The sequence below is a fragment of the Dichotomopilus funicola genome, assembly GCF_033296635.1.
Source record: "Dichotomopilus funicola strain CBS 141.50 unplaced genomic scaffold C8A04scaffold_15, whole genome shotgun sequence".
Taxonomy (NCBI): domain Eukaryota; kingdom Fungi; phylum Ascomycota; class Sordariomycetes; order Sordariales; family Chaetomiaceae; genus Dichotomopilus; species Dichotomopilus funicola.
The window spans coordinates 428,218-447,883 of NW_026944036.1; the positions used below are offsets into that span (position 1 = coordinate 428,218).

The window sequence follows — 19,666 nt, forward strand, 5'->3', positions numbered from 1 at the left end:
GCAGTCGGGGGCGTGGTGGCAGGTCAGGAAGCCACCGTTGAAGAAGCGATAGGGGGCCGCGCAGAGGTAACACCACTCATGGCCGCAGAGGCCTGGGTTGTTAGTGTAAGTAAGTGTGCTAAAGGACAAAAAGAAAAGTGAGAAAAAAAGAAACCCACAAGTAATATGATCACACCCCTCAAACTTGTGCACATCCCGCCTGCAACTCGGACACGGCCGACTCAGTTTCTGGACCGCTCGCTGCGAGGCCCGGTCGGCCGCACGGCGGGCCTCATCGCGGGTGCGGGTGTCGTACTGGTCGCAGGTTTCGCCGGTATGCCAAGGGACGCGATGCTGTAAACACCAGTTCGCGCGGCACTCGACGCAGCGGAACTGGGAGCAGGCGGCCTCGTGTAGTTGGCCCGAGTTGCACCCAGAGGACAGGCAGAAGTGGAAGGTGTCGTCGCGGGAAAGCAAGGCGTGGGTGATGAGGGTGTCGTATCGGGTGAATGTGTCGTCGTCGTTGTCGTCTTCTATCTCTTTTCCTTCATCTGTCCCTTTTCCTTTCCTGTCCTCCTGCCTCTGCTTGGTTATAACCCCCCTAGCTCCCCCCATAAACCGCCTCACATCCCCCCAATCCAACATCTCCCCACAGTCCGGACACCCTAGCCGATCCCACCTCCCGCCTAGAATCCCCTCTCGCAACCACGTCCGCAAGCACCCCCTACACACCGTCGACAGGTGCCCGCATCGCGCCGTCACGCGGCCCGGCATATCGGCTAGCGTGCAGTCCTCGATGCACACGCTGCACTGCGCAGCGGCCGGGGCCAGCAGCCAGGCCTCGGCACGGATGAACTGGTCGGTTAGGGCCGCGGACGCGAGGGAGAAATCGTAAGTGGCGCCCCATTCGAGAGGCGTGGTCTGGGGGTGCGTTATTGGTTTGCCGCGGAGGGTGAGGCGGATATCGCTGGTGCCGTAGTCTTCCCATCCTTGACCATGACTGTCACTAACACTCTCGTTGTCATCATCTTCCTCCCCGCCCCTCCTTGCCCCCTTTAAAACCCTCCCCCTCAGAAGCCGCACCAACCTCTCCACCCCGACTTTCTCCCGTGTATCTCCCTTCCGCGGATAATACACCCACTCCCTTCCCTCCAACCCACTCCCCTCTGCCCCCTTAACCACCACATATCCCCCACTACCACCACCACTCGTTTTCACTTTCCCTTCCCTCCGCGGCAGGACATCAACAGACAACCACCGACACAACCACCCTGACCTTACCCCTGCCAAGGACCAGTGACTCCCATACAACGGCCGGCCGCGACGCATGCCGTCGCGCGGGATGAGCAAGACACGCCGAGGGTCGGCGAGGTTCAGGTGGGTGGCAATAAGGGCACGGAGGGTGGAGAGGGTTGTGTCGGGGAGCGCGAGGGCGTGTAGGAGAGTCGTGGTGAGGGCTTCGTCGAGGGAGTGTTCGTTGGTTGCGTCGTGTGTGTGATTATGGGGGTGGTGGTGGCTTCGAGAGGACGGCCGGGAGAATTTCCAAGATGGTGGGGAGGATGGCGAAGAGGAGGAGGGTGTTTGTTTCCAAAGGCGATACCAGATTTTGATCTCCTTTTTGTCCCCTTTCGCCCCTTTAACATCCCTCTTATCCCCTTTACTATCAACCTCACTCTCCCTCTGACCTATACCCCCAATGAGATCCCCATCCTTCAACTCCCGCCCGTGGCCATCGTAAAACTGAAACACCGTCGACGACGACAAGGATAACCGCGCCTCGCGGTAGCACTTGCGGGCGTGCCGCTCTACCGAGGCCACGTCGGCGCTGTGCCGGGGTATTGACAGGGCGAACTGGTTGTAGCGTACGTCGAGTGGGCGGAGGAGGACGCGGAGGGGTGATCGGTCGGGTCTCGAGTGGGTGTGGGCGTGAGTGTGTGAGCGAGGGTGAGAAGGTGAGTGAGACTGAGAGTTGGACTGAGAGTTGGACTGGGATCGTGAGTGTGAGTGTGGGTGAGATTGTGGCCGAGGCTGGGGTTGAGACTGAGATTGAGATCCAGAGCGAGATCTCGACGACGGCTTGTGGTGAACCTGAATCTGGATGGGCGCCCCTCCTGTAGGTTCCGGCCGGCCATGGTGAATCTCGGGACGCTCGTCATCGCTCCGGGAGATACTTTTCCGCCGTGTGGTCAACCGGGCCACCAGCGAGGCCAGCCCCGGGCCCTGGGACTCAGACCGAGATTTGGACCGTTCTCGGGTCATATTGAACGTATAATCCTCAGAGGAGCGTATGAGGTCAAGGAACCCTCAAGTCCCCTGTGTATAACGAAAAAAGAAAAAGGTGAACCGGAGAGCAGAACAAAACCAACCCTGGACCAGCCATGACCCGGCGGACCGGAGCTGCAGCCAGGGTGTCAAAAAAAAAGGTCGGTGTTAAGGAACAATACGGTGGTCGGGTAAGTCAACATCAAGTCGTGGACATCCTCACACGACAACACAGCAGTGGCATGGCCGACGCCGCAGCAGTGCCGCTGTTAGTCGCGTGCCCAAGCTTGAGACAGCTGACAGACAAATACACGGCAGAAAAAAAAAACCCTTCTTCCACTGTCTCACTCTCACAGAAAGTAAATCTCAAAACTCGTTAAAAAAAAAAAAGTAAAAAAAGTACAAAAGTAAAAAAGTAAAAAAAAAATAAAACAGCCCGAAAGCGGACCCGAACCACCCGAAAAGCCGTTGAAGCCAGACGGGCTGGGCAGGGAAGGCACTACCCACCCATCCACCCACTCACAAGGAAACCACGAACAGAACAGCGGTGCAAGGTGCAGTCACTGCAGTGTGAGCCCGCTTCGGCAGGCGGTCCAATAGCCACCCGACACCCTGCAGACCGCCCCCTCCCGATCTCCCCTGCGCATCTGGCGTGGCAGGCCAGCGCAGGCCGGGGCGGACATTTTAGGGCCTTTTTTTTCTGTTGGACTCGGGACATGCAACCCCCACACCGACTTGCGTCTCAACCAGAGCCCGAGGCCGAGTCAGGTGGGCAGAGCTGCGCTGGCCTTTTTGTGGGTGGTATGTGTGGGAGGAGGGAGAATTTGGGCACCTTGAGAAGGCTTGGCAGTTGGGTTGACATTTAATTTTTCTGACCCTCCTTTATGTTCACAACACCCGACACAAGCAGTGACAAGACACACACCCAGAGGAGGAGGGACGGGCCGGGATCAACGGCATCCACGTGGATCGGGCGGGAGACCGCCTCGTTATTGGTTGTGGGGGGAGAACAAGTCTGGGGAAAAGGCGGTGATTTGTCACTGGTAGGAGGACCCTAGGGTGGGGCGAGTAAGCCGAGGAAGAGACTGAGAGATATGATCGGAGAGGGATTTGAAAAAGAAGGTGAGTGATTATGGGAGGATGGAATGTTCTGTTGTTTATCCCTAGGCCTACCTCTTATATGGTCAGTTAATTTCGAGACGCAATCCGACGCTAGCAGTCCACAGTAATGCCGGAGAACAAGAGTAGGAAGAAAAGAAGAGAGAAGTTCTAGGAATCGATGCAAGAGAAGAACTCAAGGTCTAAAATAAAGAAACCGTTACTCGTAACCACTAGACTTTGCCACGCAAGAAACTTACAGAAAGATGTTTGTAGCAGACATCTAAAACTCCACTAACATACCGTCCCTAGCTCCACCTATTCATGATAAACAACGACCATCCGCCCTTCAGCCGGCCCAAGCATTTTCCCACCGCCCACGTTGATAAAAGCACAATATTCAAAGACAGCAGGCAAACTAAACGTCACTCAACATCATCCCGCTCGAGTACCCGTCTTACCAGGCAAACATATATGCCCTTCTCGACACAATTCAACCCCCCCCGAACTCTATATTCACCTCCATCATCCTTCTGCTCCCCACTTCCTTCTTTATTCCCTTAACCGCTCCTCAGCTTCGCCCCCACCCCCTCCTGCACTATTTACTCAAAACGAACGCCCGAATCGGTAACGATCCTTCGTACACCACTCAGGCTTCCAGCCCTGATTCCTCTTTTGACTCAGCGTTTCCTCTCATTTCTTATTTCCCCGTAAGACAAGATATCAGTTCCCAGCAGAGCAAACCCAAGCAACAGACAGACCGACCGAACCCCGAACCGAGTTATGTCGAGGATACTGAATGTGGAAGATGCCCGAGGGCAATGTTATTCAGGACGGGCCGGCGAAAGGGGGAAGGGGGGGCATTGGGTGCCTTTATGTGGGTTGTCCGGTCTTGCGAGATATTTCTAGGAGGAATTGGGATTGAGGGGACCGAGGGAGTTGAGGGGTTACAGATGTGAGTCGGTTGTTGGGACTTCCTGGGCAGATAGCCGTATTGTTGTCTGGTGGGCTGTTCTGAAATTGCTAGCGTAGATAACGTCTTGTTAGTACGAGGAGAGTAGCACTGCGGCGTTCAACCAATAACCCTTCGTCGTGGCTGGATATGAGACCTGTAATGTGAGTGTGAAATCACTGCAACGGATTCACCTGTACATACCGTTCAAATACCCGCGTTGCCATCGCCAGAGATACCGCATAGGCCTTGAACCACATAGTCACATCACGGAACCGGAACCAGCCTAAAAAGCAAATGGATATAGTACTAGCCCCTAGAACACCCGGGAACCCTCTTTCTCTCTCTCAGCCCTCGCCCTCCCTTTCTCTCGGCCCATCCTCCTCTTGATCCATTAAGCCCTCCACCATTCGGCATCCTTCTGCACACCCCATTGCCACGAGCCCCAACTCTCCTTCACCCTCGTGCGCAGCCCGGCTCCGTCGATACGGCGGGTCGGGTCTGTTTGTCCGTTGCGGCGAGTATGTAACATCCTGCAGGTCCTGCTGTCGCCGGCCAAAATGCCCGTCCAGAGGGGGAAAATCAAGACAAAGATTGGAATACAAGAACAAGATTAGCGGTCACTGCCGCGCGAAGGGTCGCGTACACGCGATAACCCTAACCCTCTCGGGGTCACTTCGCCGTGCCTGTTTAGAGCAGAGCAGCAACGACACCAGCGGCAATCATGGCAGCGCCATTGCCGAGGAAGGCGGCGTTGGTGGGGGCGGCCATGCCTCTCGAGCTCGAAGTGCTAGCGGGGGCATTCTGAGCGCCAGTAGCGCTCTGGGTGGCCGAGCTGGAGGCCGCGCTGGACGTGGGCTTGCTGGTGTCGGCCTTGCTGGGGTCCTTCTTGCCGCACTTGTCCTTGATCTGGGACTTGCACTCGTCCTGACCCTGCGAGCTGTCCGGGTTGGCGGCCATGCAGAGGTCGTACGACTTCTGGCACTCGTACTGTTGGGGGGGTTAGTGGGTTCCTCCTTCAATGGGCCGAGTTGACTCGGGACTTACGTAGGGGATGGTCTGGATGTATTGGCTCAAGTCGGGCTTGGTGCCATCAGTGCAGACACAGCTGTACACGAGGGTGTCCTGTCGTAACGTGTTAGTCTCCTGCTGCTGTGGCGGTAGCGGTCCTCCGAGCCCCCGCTCATTGTACAACTTATAAGACAGCAGAACTCACGGTATTGCAGTCGTTGGACTTGGGACCGTCCGGGCAGAGGAAGCGGCACGAGTTGTACTGGGCATTGCACCAGTCGGCTGTCGGGTGTTAGTCACGGAAGCGCGCAGAAAAGGCAGCGAGGCGACTGCTGGGACGAGAGTTCTCGAACATACCCTTGTCCGAGGCGTCGACAGTGCTGGGGTCGACGGTGTAGTTGCCGGTCGTCGTCGTCGTCTGGGCGCAGGCAACGGCAGCGAGCGCCGACAGCGCAACGAGGATCGAGTTCTGGCGCATTGTGGTGGTGATTAGGCGAGAGAAATTCTACCGGTAGAAATGGGCGATTCTCGGAATCTCTGTTTTCGGTGACGAATTGATGCTCCCAAAAAGGAAATGGACGTCTACAAAATGCAGCAGGTGGGAGGAAATTCTCGGACGTTTGGAAGTTTTGGGGAAGAAAAAGATCGAGAGAGGGAGAGAGAGCCGGGCAGCCGGCGGAAGGAAGGAGGAGAATCAAAACAGAAACAGCAGCTTTCCGGCCCGGCCACTACCACCACACAAAGTGCACGCCGCCAAAGCTCTGGGTTGGCTGGGCATGCGTGCCGGCGCAGAGCTCAAAGCGGGAAAGTTGTGCCTGGGAGGCTGGGCGGTCCCTGATTGGTAGGATCCGGTATCATGCAGGGGTTTGAACACGGCCCTTTCCTTTTTTGTCTCTCGTTTTTCCCCAACTCAACCCCTGCTAGAGGCGACTCCGGTGAGAACGGTGACGTTGAATGCCACGATGGAGCGGGCAGTTGGGGAAGAACAGGTGTGGCAGCCGTGCATTCGCAGCGTATCTCTCGCCTGCACCGTCTGCACTTTGTTTCCAATACGACCCCGGCCACATCCACCAGCGCCACCTAAAAGGCTCCCGTCTCAAACACGACGCAACGGGATCGGCTTGATTGATGCTTCAGATCGGGGACCCAAGGAAGTCGATTCCCCAGGAATCGAGGGCGCAAGTTGTGCTTGAACATATCAATCGCACTCACACGTCCGTCTAGTCGATAACTAATGCTTTAACGTTATGGAGCCGTAATTACCGAACTTTGGATCTAAAAAAATGAAAAACTGAACCACGCTCCCGCGGCCCACCATTCCGCTCTTGCCGGTTTTCCAGGAAATGGATCGCAGCGGGAATTGGGCGGGGAATGGGATTTCCGCCGCGCTTTTTTCTCACCCTCCCTTCGTTTGTGACTGATGGCCGCCAATGCTGCATCGGTTTGTTTCGCCTCACCTTACCCGTGCTCCTGGACTTTGATGAGCGTGCCATTGACCCAGCTGACTGTTGATTTTATCCAGCCCAACAACATACTACTGTGTATGTAGACGCAGCGCTGGACGGGATATGAAGGGTGGCAATAAATAAACAGTCGTGCTCGGATCGTGGGCCTCGGACAAATTTGTTGTTGTTGTGCCTGCACCGTCGTGGAATCAAGTTGATGAGATAAGCGGGCACATCGATTGCTGCAGCGATCTTCCTGAGATCCCGCGCGGTGATCGCGATCCCCACACCGGACGACGGACGGGTTGAGGCCGAGCTCAAGCGACTTTTGGTGAGTGCTCCACAGCGCAAACCACAACCCATGCCGGAGGACAAACTTTATCATCCCGCCAATCTTCTTTTGACTCTGGCTTCGCTGATCGGAGAGACTTGTCCGGGATAGCGGCTTGGTCGGCTGACGTCGGGCTGTCTTGTGACGACCCAATGCTCAGTCAATGCCTGGCCGGTTTTTCGAAGCCATGTTGTTGAGTTTGTGTTGACACGCTGTGTACCGGTTGACAAGAGAATGCATGGGACCTCACGATGCGCCGAGGAAGTTTTATTCCCCCTTCCGTCCTCCGTTCTGTATCACCGCGCACTGCAGCCAAAGAATCCACCGGTCAATGGAGTTTGCATGTGGTCCGCTATGCTGCATGGCATATGAGGTGCATGTCTGGCTGCTTGCATTGGCCAAGCTTTGTTGGTCTCATCTCTTCATCTCTTGCCCATTTGAAACCTACGGATTAACGTCACTATGTATTTAAGGTTCAGGTTCCAACTTGTCAATTGGTTCCCGTTGTGCAATTGGAGAAGACATTCAAAAAGAGCAGCCAAGCAAGCCAAGCATCGGTTCTTGGCGAGGGTGCCAAGGACTATCCTCGGCTCGTCCCAGGCCAATCACCACAGCGGCGGACCTGACCCCAAACTCAGCACTTAGCCCGGCGCGTCCAACGCGCGGGACAGATACTAGTGTTCGACGCGCATCAAGAGAAAAAACTGGCTTCAACCGTTAGCCTCGCTTTCGGTTTCATGGCCTTTCAATAAGGTGTTTCCCAACGGTCGTTTTCTCAATTGTTTTGTTTCGTAGAATGTTCTTTCATTCTATCTCTCACCAACCGTAAATCAACTTAATTTTCTTTTCATCTGATCGTCAAACTCTTGTGACCCGACTCCGTACCCCAATATCGAGACTACCGAAGACCGGAACCCCGAGAACCAACCACCATGTTTTGGACCGCACTGGCGGCTGTGGCCGTCCTCGCGGCGGTGTGGCTAGTCCGTATCAACGCGGGCATGTTGAGCGTTCCCGAGGACGCACAAAACGCCTCGCCCCAACGTTGGACAAAGCAGCGAATCCAAGAGGCGTACGAGCGGGTCAAGAAGAAGCCGATCGATTTCTCGCATCTCCTGCCCCCGCGCCTGGAGAGGCGGTATGTCATCGTGGGCGGCTCAGGTTAGTCAGAAGATTGTGGCCCTTTTCTTTTACGTGACATCCCTTTTTATTCGTCGTTATGGTTTTTTTAGCCCTTCAGTTTTCTTTTTTTTGAGCCTGTCCCATGTGAGACACCAACCCCCCGACCTTGTGCTGATCTGTCACCGTTTATGCAGGACTCGTGGGGGGCGACATCGTGCTTCAGCTGCTGGAGCGCGGCGAACTGCCTGAGGCGATCCGCATCGTCGACTTTGCCCCCGTCAACCGCCGGGACATGCTCCGGACGGCTGCGGACTGTGACTTTGCCAAGGCCGATATCACCTCCCGGGCCTCCGTCGAGGCCGCCTTCTCCCGGCCGTGGCCTGAGTCCGTGGCAAAGCGGCCCCTGACCGTTTTCCACACGGCGGCTGCCGTTCGCCCGCAGGAGCGCAGTTTGCTGCTGTACCACCGTATCAGTCCGGTCAACCGTGATGGGGCTGTGAACGTGCTGGAGACGGCTAAGGCTGCGGGTGCGGATGTGTTTATTGCTACGTCGTCGGCCTCGGTCGGGGTTGTTCCGCCGAACTTTTGGATCTGGCCGTGGCAGAGCTCGCCGAAGGACTATGTCCAGGTTGTGGATGAGAAGGACTTTGATGCGCCGTTGCGTCCGCACAGCCAGTTCTTCTCCAACTGTACGTTCCTCTTCTGCAATATCTGCATCTATGATACCTACGACAGTAGTGAGAGAGGCGAAGTCCGAGAGAAACGCTAACAAACCCAGACGGCTACTCCAAAGCGGAAGCCGAGCGCGCCGTCTGCGCCGCCAACTCCCCGACCTTCCGCACCGGCGCCATCCGCCCGGGCAACCCCATCTACGGGCAAAAGACGGACCCCGTCCTCGGCATCGTCCTCCGCACAGGCGACAACGTAACCTGGATCCCCCACGTCATCCAGCACTTTGTCAACTCCCGCAACGTCGCCCTCGCCCACCTCCAATTCGAAGCCGCCCTGGCCCCGACCACCCCGACCTCCCGCACCAGCGCCCGCAGCAAAGCCGCCGCCCTCGCCCACTTACCCGCTTGCGCCGGCCGCCCCTTCAACGTCACTGACCCGGGCCCGCCCATCGCTTTCACAGACCTCTATACGGCTGCCGAACAGCTCTCTACCAAACCAGTCCGCACCTTCCCGCAACAGCCCCTCGTCCTATTCCTCATCGCCCACGTCATCGAAGCCTGGTGCCTAATCCTCGCGCGCTTCCCGTTTCTGACAAAATACTTCGGTCTGCGCGAGCCGGCGGGGCCGATCCATATGCTCCAGCCGTCGGTATTCACCGTGTCGATCCATACGATCATTGATGATAGCGAGGCAAGGAAGAGTGTGGAGGACGGCGGGATTGGGTATCGGCCGGGGTGTGAGACGTTGGAGGGGGTGTGTGAGCAGATTTTGGAGTGGAATCGGGAGAATGAGGGGGTGGAGGGGGAGGATGGGCCCGAGGGGACGTTGGCGAAGGCTGCTTTGATGGGGCAGGGGGTTGCTGCGTGAATGGGTGGCATAGAGGATGTAATTGGGGGTTGGTTGGACGGGGTTAGCTATGTGTGATCTTAATGAGGTTAATGGGAGTATGGGGGAGGAAGGAATCAACTAAGAATACACAATAGGAACAAAATATAACTCTCAACAGAAGATAAAAAAACATTCCAAAAGCTCACCCCTGGAGTAAGGAGTGCGGGTTAGAAAGGGCGGGCAGGTAGTGGTGGTGGAACTTGGGCCATTCGCGAGGCTGTGGCCTCGGGATTTGACGGTGAGTTCGGCTTAGCTGTTCTTGTAACTCGGGGCCTCGGTACTGTAAAGACGAAAGGTATTGACGTATCTGCCAACATCCCAGCTGGTTACTTGTCATACCAACCCAACACAGACTCGACAAACCCTGTGATCCAGACACAGACCAAGACAAGGCCGCCTTCTCGTCGTACGTCCCAAATTTAAGGTCCGAACCATGTCACCAATGTTCCGCCTGCCGTGCCCCAATTCCTCGAGACACGCAACACAGCACCGAGCACAGAGTGTGATACCAACGCGGGATGCCCGCGTCGCTTCGCTAGTAACGTCACAATTTCCCGTATGCTAGCTACCTGAGATCCGATACACCTGCCCGGGTATGAACCCTCGCCTACCAATTCGAAGAAGACGAAAACAAAAACAACGCCAACCTTGGGAGAAAGAAACCGGGCCCGCCGCCGTCGCAAAACCGTGGTATCACGTATCAAAGTCCCCATCCATTCCTAGCCCTTGGACCCGCCCGAGTTACAAACCCACAAACTGCCGACCCGAAACTCCGAACCATGCCGAAAACACCTGGGAGAGAGTGTGGTTGAGAAGAGAAAGAAATGAAAAATGAAGTGAGATGGCCAGACTCAGGAAGTTGGCGCCCGCTCAGCAGCGGGTAGCACGCGGCCAGCCGAGTCCCTAGCTCTGCCCTTGCCCTTCCCGGTACCACCCTGCTGCCGCTCCTCGTCACTGTCCCACTCCGACCCAAACCCCGACTCCGACGACCTCGACCGCTGTGTATCCACGCCCACCAACCTAGGCAGGTCCTCCGACGACCTCAGCATCCTAGCCCGTTCGCTCTCATACCCACCACCGCTCTCATCCTCCTCATCCAGCACCCCGCCATCTGCCGTATCAAAATCCGGCACCTGGATCCAGTCCTTGGGCACCACACACGGCAGCGCCACACCGATACTCGCAGCGCGGTTCAAAAACGCCGGCGCCGGCTCACCCGTCAGCCGCTCGCACAGAAACGACGTGAAATGGTTACAGTTGCGCGTGAGCAAGTTATACGCGGTCCCCAAGAACTCTTCGCTCGCCTCGCGGATGATCCCTTCGAGCTCGGCTTCGGGCGCTAGCGTGAAGCCGTGCAGGTACTCGCAACGGAACGTGCCGCCGGGGGGGTCGGTGCGCGGTTTGGTCCAGTACACGCCCGTGAGGCCGCGTCGGTCGTGGCCGCCGTAGGCGTATTCTTTGCCGTTGATGACGACGCCTGAGTGGAGGAGGGAGGTGCCGAGGTGCCAGAGGATGGTGGATACGCGGCCGGGGGGGAGGAGGTCGTAGACGTTGATGAGGATTTCGGTTTTTTGGAGGGAGAGGGTCGAGCGGTGCGAGCGCGAGGGCTTCTTGTGGTGTTTTCGTGTCGGCATGGTGGGCAGATTTGCGTGGTTAATAGCGCACTATGTATTTGAGGCTGGGGATGCGCAGAAATGGGGGGTTAGAGGCGATGGTGAGGAATCATGGGCGTTTCGACGTGGGCGTCGGCTGCGAAGACTCGACGAGAACAAAGGTTCGGGGCTGTCACGAAGCAACGAAGCACGATGAGGACGGGCGGCCGTTGAAACAAGACGGGAAGATTTGGAATTTCGTTGGATTCGGGGCAATATTGGAGGCGCATTAAGCGCTACCGTGTTAAGCGATGATAAAGGGGAGTTTGTTGGAAGTGCCCGAAGAATGAGAGACACGGCTGAAGACGTTGAAGTTGGATGGAATGCATGTGCGTTCCAAGTGGGATTGATGGAAGATGACCCGCGCCTCAGCGGCAGGCAGAGAGCCCCACAGGCCTCCGCAGCTGGAAGTCCGGGGCTGAGCTCCAAGCTGCACGGGCGTCTGCGCCCAAGCTCCCGAGGTCCCGTGGCTCCTTCCAGGTTCCTTGGCCCGTCCCGTGCCAAGGCATAGTTGGCTCGTGCACTTATTTTCCAGGCTTTGGCGCCCCACCAGCTTTCAGAACCCCGCCATGGAAGAGGGAGAGCTGGCCCAAAAATTTTCACCTAAAAACTGAACCTCTCATTTCACCACAAGACGGAAGAAAAGCCATTGTGAAGCTGGCCGCTGTTGACCGCGCTTCATCAGCCGCATTTGCCCGCCACATCCCGGGTATCTCAGCAATCGCTAGACATTAACTTGTCTGGGCGCCTCTGTCTCGCGTAGAACGTAGCTCGTGGCACATTTGTCCGCGAGCGCGTCACCGTGACGCCCCCAATTCGGTCTTTTCTCTTCGCTTCTCCTTTACCCCTCCTTCGAACCCCCGCAGCTAGCTCTGCATTTTCCGCATTTCCCCAGAAGCCGCTGCTTGATTGCACGCTCGTCTACATCTCCACTCGCCACTACAGCAAACGCAGGACCAAGATGCCTCCCAAGAAGCAGGCCGTCGAGGAGAAGATCCTCCTGGGTCGCCCGGGAAACAACCTGAAGAGTGGCATTGTGGGTTGACCTGGCCGACGATAACAACAACACCCCTCGGCGGCTCCGCTGACTTGTCTCGGACGAACAGGTTGGGTTAGCAAACGTCGGCAAGTCGACGCTCTTCCAGGCTATCACCAAGTGCAACCTGGGCAACCCTGCAGTATGCTTTGACTCCTCCCTCTCTATCCATCGTTTTTTCGGATATGCCTCTCGCCAGGACAGCCGTCGCTGATGCCGTCGCTAGAACTTTCCCTATGCGACAATTGACCCCGAGGAAGCTCGCGTCATTGTCCCCGACGCCCGCTATGACTGGCTGTGCGAAAAGTACAACCCCAAGTCGCGGGTACCGGCCAACCTCACAGTCTACGACATTGCCGGCCTGACTCGCGGTGCCTCCACTGGCGCGGGTCTCGGCAACGCCTTCTTGTCGCACATTCGCGCGGTCGATGCCATCTTCCAGGTGGTGAGGTGTTTTGACGATGCCGAGATCATCCACGTCGAGGGTGACGTCAACCCGACCCGCGACTTGGACATCATCAGCGAAGAGCTACGTCTCAAGGATATCGAGTTCGTCGAGAAGGCACTCGAGAACCAAAAGAAGAAGACCCGCCAGGGCGGCCAGTCGCTGCAGATGAAGCAGTGGAAGGCGGAGGAGGCGACGATTGAGAAGATCCTCGCCTTCCTCAAGGAGGGTAAGGAGGTGCGCAAGGGCAACTGGGCGCCCAAGGAGGTAGGCTATTTTTTTTTTCGTTCATCTTTTCTGCTTTCCCATCGCCTCCATCCTCCAACTGCGACTTCCTATGATGATAAAGGACCAATGGTCCGATCTTATAACCCAGCTCGTCGAATGCCTCACATTAACGCAGAGTGCATGTTGAGATAAAAACCCCATTCTGATTTTGTCGCCTCCACTTTTATTTTGGAATCCTTCTTGACGGCTTCTTGGTAACCACCGCTAACTCGTTGCCAGGTCGAGGTCATTAACCCCCTCTTCCTCCTGACGGCCAAGCCGGTGGTGTACCTCGTCAACCTTTCGGAGCGGGATTACATTCGGAAGAAGAACAAGCATCTGCCCAAGATCGTCGAGTGGATCAAGGAGCATGCCGAGGGCGACCCGATCATCCCGATCTCGGTCTCGTTCGAGGAGCGCCTGACACGCTACGAGACGGACGCGGAAGTGGCCGAGGAGTGCAAGAACGTCGGGGCGGAGTCGGCGCTGCCCAAGATCATCCTGCAGATGCGCAAGTCGCTCAACCTGGGCAGCTTCTTCACGGTGGGCCCCGACGAGGTGCGGCAATGGACGATCCGCAACGGCACCAAGGCGCCGCAGGCGGCGGGGGTGATCCACACGGACTTTGAGAAGACGTTCATCCAGGTGATTGTGTACAACTACAGCGTGCTCAAGGAGCTGGGCGACGAGGCGGAGGTCAAGGCGAAGGGCAAGGTCATGACCAAGGGCAAGGACTACGTTGTCGAGGACGGCGACATCTTGTTGATCAAGGCCGGTGCTGCCAAGGCCTAAGGCCGCAGCGAATGCAAAGTTTTCACATGATGCCGCTTGGTCTTGGACGAGATGTGTCGTAGGCGTGACTACTAAGTAAGTGAGAACGGTGGGCAGATGGTTTAACTAGCCGGCCCTGAGCTGTCTGCTGTAGTATTACTGTGCAGGTAGGATGTCTGGGTAGCTTGAACGTGACGGCTTGGCGAGACGGGTCGTCTCGTGAGTGGTTGATGAACGGGCGCAGTGCGAAAATTGTGGAATCAAGCTGGATTCTACTGTACTTAGCCTCAGGTAAACCATGAGTTTTCTCGTAGAAAGAGAGAAATCATCAATTCCAAACCTTGAATCAAATAAATAGGTTCTGTGATGCCCTGTGTTTTCATGCGTTACTTGTTCCCATCTCTAGCCGGGCATGCCTTTCCTCTGGTGCCCGTGTTTTATTCCAACGGCAGCTCCCCACTCAGCGGGAGATCGCCTGACGGGGCCAGGCCTGCGGCCAGATGCCAGCCCGCTGCAGCATCCCTGTTCCGCGTCACTGGCCCAGCGGCCCTATTGGATGGATACCTGCCGAGCTCTGTCGTAGGGCAGACTGCCGACTCGCGTCGATGAGACTTCCCCTCGACAACTACTCGACCTTTACTTCGTACTCGACATTGAAACTGCCACGCTCACGCCACGACAAAACAAAACCGACGACCGCCGTTTCTTTCTTCTTCTGGATAGGCCGCAGAGGGTTGGGATTGAATTAATAGATTTCGGGATTAGGTTTTAGGATTTGGCGTTTGACGAGAGTTGGACTTGCTTGTCCGCGGCTGCCGAGGTTTGGACTTGAACGTTGGACCCCGAATCTCAACTCCTCGAGCTGCGAACGACGAACGAACGACGAACGGCGGACCGAATCGATCCCGCGAGCCCATCTATCGAATACACGATATCATCTAGCATCGCCCGACGTACAGAAATCCCATTGCATGGTCAACCGTTTCCGTCCTCCTCACGAACCTCATCCACCATCCATGCTACAAGCGTCGATACCTTCTCTCTCGACAAGCAAATTCTACCCTGAATGACTCGGACCCCAACCCGAATATCAATAGCCACATATGCGCCCGCAACCCCTCAACCCCTTCCTCTCCGCCCTCTCCAAAAGCCCCCTCCTCGCCCAATGCAGTCCCCCCCAACACCACATCCTGCTCGTCCCCACCGCCGATGTCCTCCTCAACACGCGTGACGTCGATTCCGGTGCGCCCCTTGTCGTGGCTGCCGGTTTGACGGCTGCTGCGGCGGGGGGGGTGGCGGATGAGTTTTTGGCGAGTCATATCATTCGGTTGCCGGTGTCGCCTACCAGTGGGGGTAATGGGGGGAAGGGAGTAGGACAGGAGGGGGGGCAGAATTTGAGGGAGATGAGGGGGAAACCGAAGATTTTTGGGACGGTTAATGGGAGGAGTTTGGTGGTTAAGGATCATGGGATTTATACGAATAAGGGTAGGGTGCTTCGATAGCCTTTCTTGAGGTTTCTTGAGGGGTGCATGACACAGACCGCTGACGTATGTGCTTTTGATGTGCAGGGTTTAAATCGCTGGCGCAGGCCACGCTGCTGCACGACTGCATCTGGTATCCCGACACGCTCGATCCGCGCTCGTTTCTTGTTTATTACATCTCGCGACCGCTGGTGGGGTCCTGGGAGGAGATTCGGATCACGCCAGCGTTGTTGCCGCCTACACGCGAGGGGGGGCCTAGGTCTGTTGCTGCTGACGGCCAGGAACAGTCGTCGCAATCACAGTCACAATCAAATACGCAGGGGGCGTCGTCGTCCGGATCGCCAAAGAAAAAGGACGTGCGGACCTTCCACGAGCTGTTGATCCACTTCCCCGCCATCGCCAAGCAGATGCAAGGCGGACTGGAGAAACTCTTCCGCGAGTTCACGCAGGTGTTTGAGCGGCCACTACCCCCACCACCATCAGCCAGCGAGATCCCCGACCCCGAACCGGACGGACCGATCGCCACGGCACTCAAACGAGCCAGGTCCAGCAGCGATGTCGACCGGAGCAGCACCAGCCATGACCAGGGGAGCGTAGTCGAGGGTTCTAACAGCACCAGTAACACCGGCAGCACATTCCAAGACGACGACGAAACAATCATGCGCACGGCCATGGAAACCGCCGTCACGGCCGCCATCGACCTCTTCCAAAGCGTTGACAGGCAACAACTGTCCCTGCTTGGCGCGACGACTGACCTGACCGGCCCGCTGGTGGAGCGGTTGATCGAACGGTACATTGCCGAGAACGTGCACCATATGGTTTTTCCGCGGCTGGCTACGGTGCGGCGGCCGGAGGACTTGGAGTTGGAGGCCAAGATCCGGCAGATGGAGCATATCGATATTTCACAGCTGGGGGTGGTGGTGGAGGGTGGGAGTCGAGCCAAGAGGGAGGCGGTGCGTCGGTTGGAGCGGGCGGTGGAAGAGTTCAGGAAGATGCCGCATGCTAGTTGTCCGCAGGAGATGATGGAGATTTTGTTGGGGACTATGAAAGCTGCTACGCAGTTGGCTGGGCCTGGTTCTCCCGGTCCTGGGCCTGGTGAATTTACCCCCGAGACAGGGTCTAACTCGTCACTAACCGGGTCTGAGTCAATGTCCGGGTCCGGATCGGGGTCTGTCGAGAAACCAGCCACGACCGCCTCGACCATGACGATCAACGCGGACACGCTGGTATCGCTGCTGCTGTATGTCGTGATCAAGGCGCAGATCAAGCACCTGCAGGCTCGGCTGAGCTACATGCAAGGGTTTGTGTTTGTGGATGATGTCGAGAGTGGGGAGATGGGGTATGCGCTGAGCACGTTTGAGGCGGTGCTTTCGTATCTGGATCGGGATTCGGTCGGGTTGAGGCGGGCGAGTCGGAGAAATCGGGCGTTGTGGGATGCGGTGGGGAAGGGGGATATGGGGGGGTTGAGGAGGATTATGGAGCCTGATGAGTATGATCATGAGGGGGTTGATGCCGGGGCTGGTGGTGCTGTGGGGGATGAGGATCGGGGGGAGGTGGGACAGGCTAGGAGCCAGTCGAGGAGACAGTCGAGTGGCGGGTGGAGTTTTACGCATGGCGTGTCGAGGCGGTCGTCGTCGGTAACGTCGTCACGGGGATTGGTGTTGGGGGGGCCGACGGAGAGTTTCTCGCGCGGGTCTGGGCTGGGACATGTGTTTCCGTTTCAGGCGACGGAGAATCACAATAACGATGATGCTGAAAGGGACTTTCTGCTCCCCCCGCCGAAACGGATCAAGAAAGTGGCCATGGACACGCGCAGCATGTCGAGCGGGTCGGAGATCTCGTTCCGGTCCATGCCGCTCAGCAGCATCGGCACCATCAGCGGGCTGGACGAAGACGACGGCGACACGTCCATCGCGCGCCTGGCGCAGACGCAGGATGCGTTCGGCGAGTCGGTGCCCATGATGGCTGTGCAGCACGGCCAGCGGGAGGTGCTACAGTATCTGCTCTCGCTGCGCGCGTGGTACCCGGCATCCGTGGTGTTCGAGGACCAGAACAACGAAGGCACCACACTGTTCAGCGCGGCGGTGCAGCTCGGCGACGACACCGTGATAAACACCGTGCTGGATTTCCTGCTGGATGCGTCCCCCGACAATGACCGCGTCATCCGGGAGTATCTCGCCGTCCAAGACACCTGGGGCCGCAGCGCCGCGCACTACCTCTTCCACGCGCCGTTTCTGATTGCTCGACTCGGTCGCCTACTCCCCTGGCGCCAGCGCGACAAAAACGGCCAGACCCCGCTATTTGCACTGTGTCGGTCGTACGACCACCCGGACTACAACACCATGGTGCGCGAGGCGCTCGACGCCGCAACGCGCACCCAAGGCGATGGCCAGCCGCTGCATGTGGATGATCATGTGGATGGCAAAGGGAATACCCTGCTGCATATCATCCACGACGCGGCGCTGGCGCGGTTCGTGCTGCGGAAGTGTGATGTGGATGTGAATGCGGTCAACGAGAAACGGTTTACCCCGCTGATGCTGGCGAGCAAGTACGGGCGTCTGGATATGGTGCGGACGCTGTTTGGGGATGTGCGCGTGGATATTGCGGCGAGGGAACTGCGTGGGTTGACGGCCGTGGAGTTGGCGAAGGATGATGAGGTCAGGAACAAGATTGATGATTTGGTGCTGTTTCAGATGATGCCGGGGACGGCGACGGGGAGGGCTTTGGCGAGAGGGGTTATGGGACGGGGGAGGGGGAAGAGGAAGAGGGGGAATAAGGGGGGGAATAATGGAGGCCGTGGTGGTCAGGGGCATGGGCATGGGCATGGGCATGGGCATGGGCATAGTGGTAGTGTTACTAGTATTGCTAGTATTGCTAGTAACGCTAGTAACGCTAGTAACGCTAGCAATACGAGTGCTGCTAGTAATGTCGGGAATGGCAACGACAACACCGGCAACAGCACCGGCAACGCTAGCAATACCAACAACGACACCGGCAACACGGGGGACAACAACACCGAGGGCAGAGACGGACGGACGACAGCGGTCGTCCGCGCATACTTCGTCGAGGACGCGTCGGTGCGGTTCGTGCTCAAGTCCAGCGCACTCGTCGACTCCCAAAACCTCGCCGTCACCACCTGCCGGCGCTCCCTCGCCGACTTCGAGCGCCTCGCCCACCTCCTCCAAAACGAAAGCCCCGCCTCCTGGCTGCCCTCCCTCTCCGACCTCCGCTCCCCGATCCAAATCCCCTCGCGTCCCAGCCGCGCCGTCCTCCGCGACCTGCAGCAGCGCATGGACGGGTTTTTGAGGGTACTGCTGCAGCACCCGACGTTTGGGACACATGAGATGCTGTGGGAGTTCTTTTTGGTGCCGGATCTGCAGCTAGATGTGATGGCGGAGAGGAGTCGGTTGAAGGCCGAGGCGATGTTGGGACGGGTGCACGAGGAGATGGAGCCGGTCGGGGAGTTGAGGGAGGTGGAACAGTTTGTGGACCATGCGAGGGAGATGGTTAGGGGGGTGCATTTTTCTACGAGGAGTGTTGCGAGACGGGCGAATGCTTTGGGGAATGTTTCTGTTGGTGGGTTTCTCTTCTTTCTTTTGCTTCTCTTCTGTCTGACAGTCTGCCCCTGTTGTTTGTTTACTTTTAACCCCTTTCGGCTATTTACATACTGACTTCCGTCCAGACCTCCACGAATCCCTCTACCTCCTAACCCGCACAACCTCCACCCTCCCCTTCCTCCCCCCCACCCACACCCACGCCCTCGCCATCTACACCGCCGCCCTCTCCCCCTCCTCCACCGCCCCCATAACCACCTTCTTCACCACCTTCCTAACCCTCTACCACAACGTCGAAGCCGTCCTCTCCGCCCTCTCCCGCCCCCCGCAAACCATATCCGCCATCCACGCCGCCCGCCGCGACGCCGAACGTAACCACTCCTCTCTCGCCCGCACCTCCCGCTGGCCCCTTGGGCTCGGCGGGGCGGGCGGAGGGGCGTTTTCCCTGCCGGGCTTGGATGAGACGAGGGCGAGGATACAGGAGGAAAGAGCCGAAAAGGTGAGGAGGAGTGAGGGGGAGGCGGGGAGGTTGGAGAGGGAATTGAGGTGGCAGCAGCAGACTGTTGCGGGGGAGTTGGCGGGGTGGAGGGAGATGCATGAACGCATGGGACGGAGGGCGGTTAGGGAGTTGGCGAGGGGGATGGTGGTTGGGGAGAGGGGGAGGTTGGAGGGGATGAGGAGGGCTTTGAGGGCTGTTAGG

At 57.6% G+C, this 19,666-nt stretch overlaps 6 protein-coding genes across 6 annotated transcripts; 3 read left to right on the forward strand and 3 right to left on the reverse strand.

Moving 5' to 3' along the window:
* C8A04DRAFT_10567 (uncharacterized protein) lies at positions 1–2,238 on the reverse strand (the record flags this gene model as incomplete). The annotated part of the gene is made up of 4 exons (XM_062776633.1): positions 1–92; positions 159–516; positions 607–1,604; positions 1,671–2,238. Coding segments are annotated over 4 exons (2,016 nt in total), but the record flags the coding sequence as incomplete, so codon positions are not given.
* A 2,743-nt stretch (positions 2,239–4,981) lies between these two features.
* On the reverse strand, positions 4,982–5,780 carry C8A04DRAFT_26798 (uncharacterized protein; the record flags this gene model as incomplete). Its single annotated transcript, XM_062780047.1, has 4 exons — positions 4,982–5,281; positions 5,339–5,416; positions 5,508–5,584; positions 5,660–5,780. The coding sequence occupies 4 exons, from the start codon at positions 5,778–5,780 to the stop codon at positions 4,982–4,984; spliced, it is 576 nt and encodes a 191-aa protein (XP_062638912.1).
* A 2,230-nt stretch (positions 5,781–8,010) lies between these two features.
* Positions 8,011–9,739, forward strand: C8A04DRAFT_26799 (uncharacterized protein; the record flags this gene model as incomplete). Its single annotated transcript, XM_062780048.1, has 3 exons — positions 8,011–8,239; positions 8,395–8,889; positions 8,979–9,739. 3 exons carry the CDS (start codon positions 8,011–8,013, stop codon positions 9,737–9,739), a joined length of 1,485 nt encoding a protein of 494 aa, XP_062638913.1.
* Positions 9,740–10,611: 872 nt separating this feature from the next.
* C8A04DRAFT_26800 (PPPDE putative peptidase domain-containing protein) lies at positions 10,612–11,394 on the reverse strand (the record flags this gene model as incomplete). The annotated part of the gene is made up of 1 exon (XM_062780049.1): positions 10,612–11,394. One exon carries the CDS (start codon positions 11,392–11,394, stop codon positions 10,612–10,614), a length of 783 nt encoding a protein of 260 aa, XP_062638914.1.
* Positions 11,395–12,373: 979 nt separating this feature from the next.
* On the forward strand, positions 12,374–13,952 carry C8A04DRAFT_26801 (P-loop containing nucleoside triphosphate hydrolase protein; the record flags this gene model as incomplete). Its single annotated transcript, XM_062780050.1, has 4 exons — positions 12,374–12,448; positions 12,519–12,590; positions 12,675–13,160; positions 13,401–13,952. 4 exons carry the CDS (start codon positions 12,374–12,376, stop codon positions 13,950–13,952), a joined length of 1,185 nt encoding a protein of 394 aa, XP_062638915.1.
* Positions 13,953–15,034: 1,082 nt separating this feature from the next.
* C8A04DRAFT_26802 (uncharacterized protein) lies at positions 15,035–19,657 on the forward strand (the record flags this gene model as incomplete). Its single annotated transcript, XM_062780051.1, has 3 exons — positions 15,035–15,416; positions 15,500–18,988; positions 19,095–19,657. Coding segments are annotated over 3 exons (4,434 nt in total), but the record flags the coding sequence as incomplete, so codon positions are not given.
* Between the last annotated feature and the right edge of the window lie 9 nt (positions 19,658–19,666).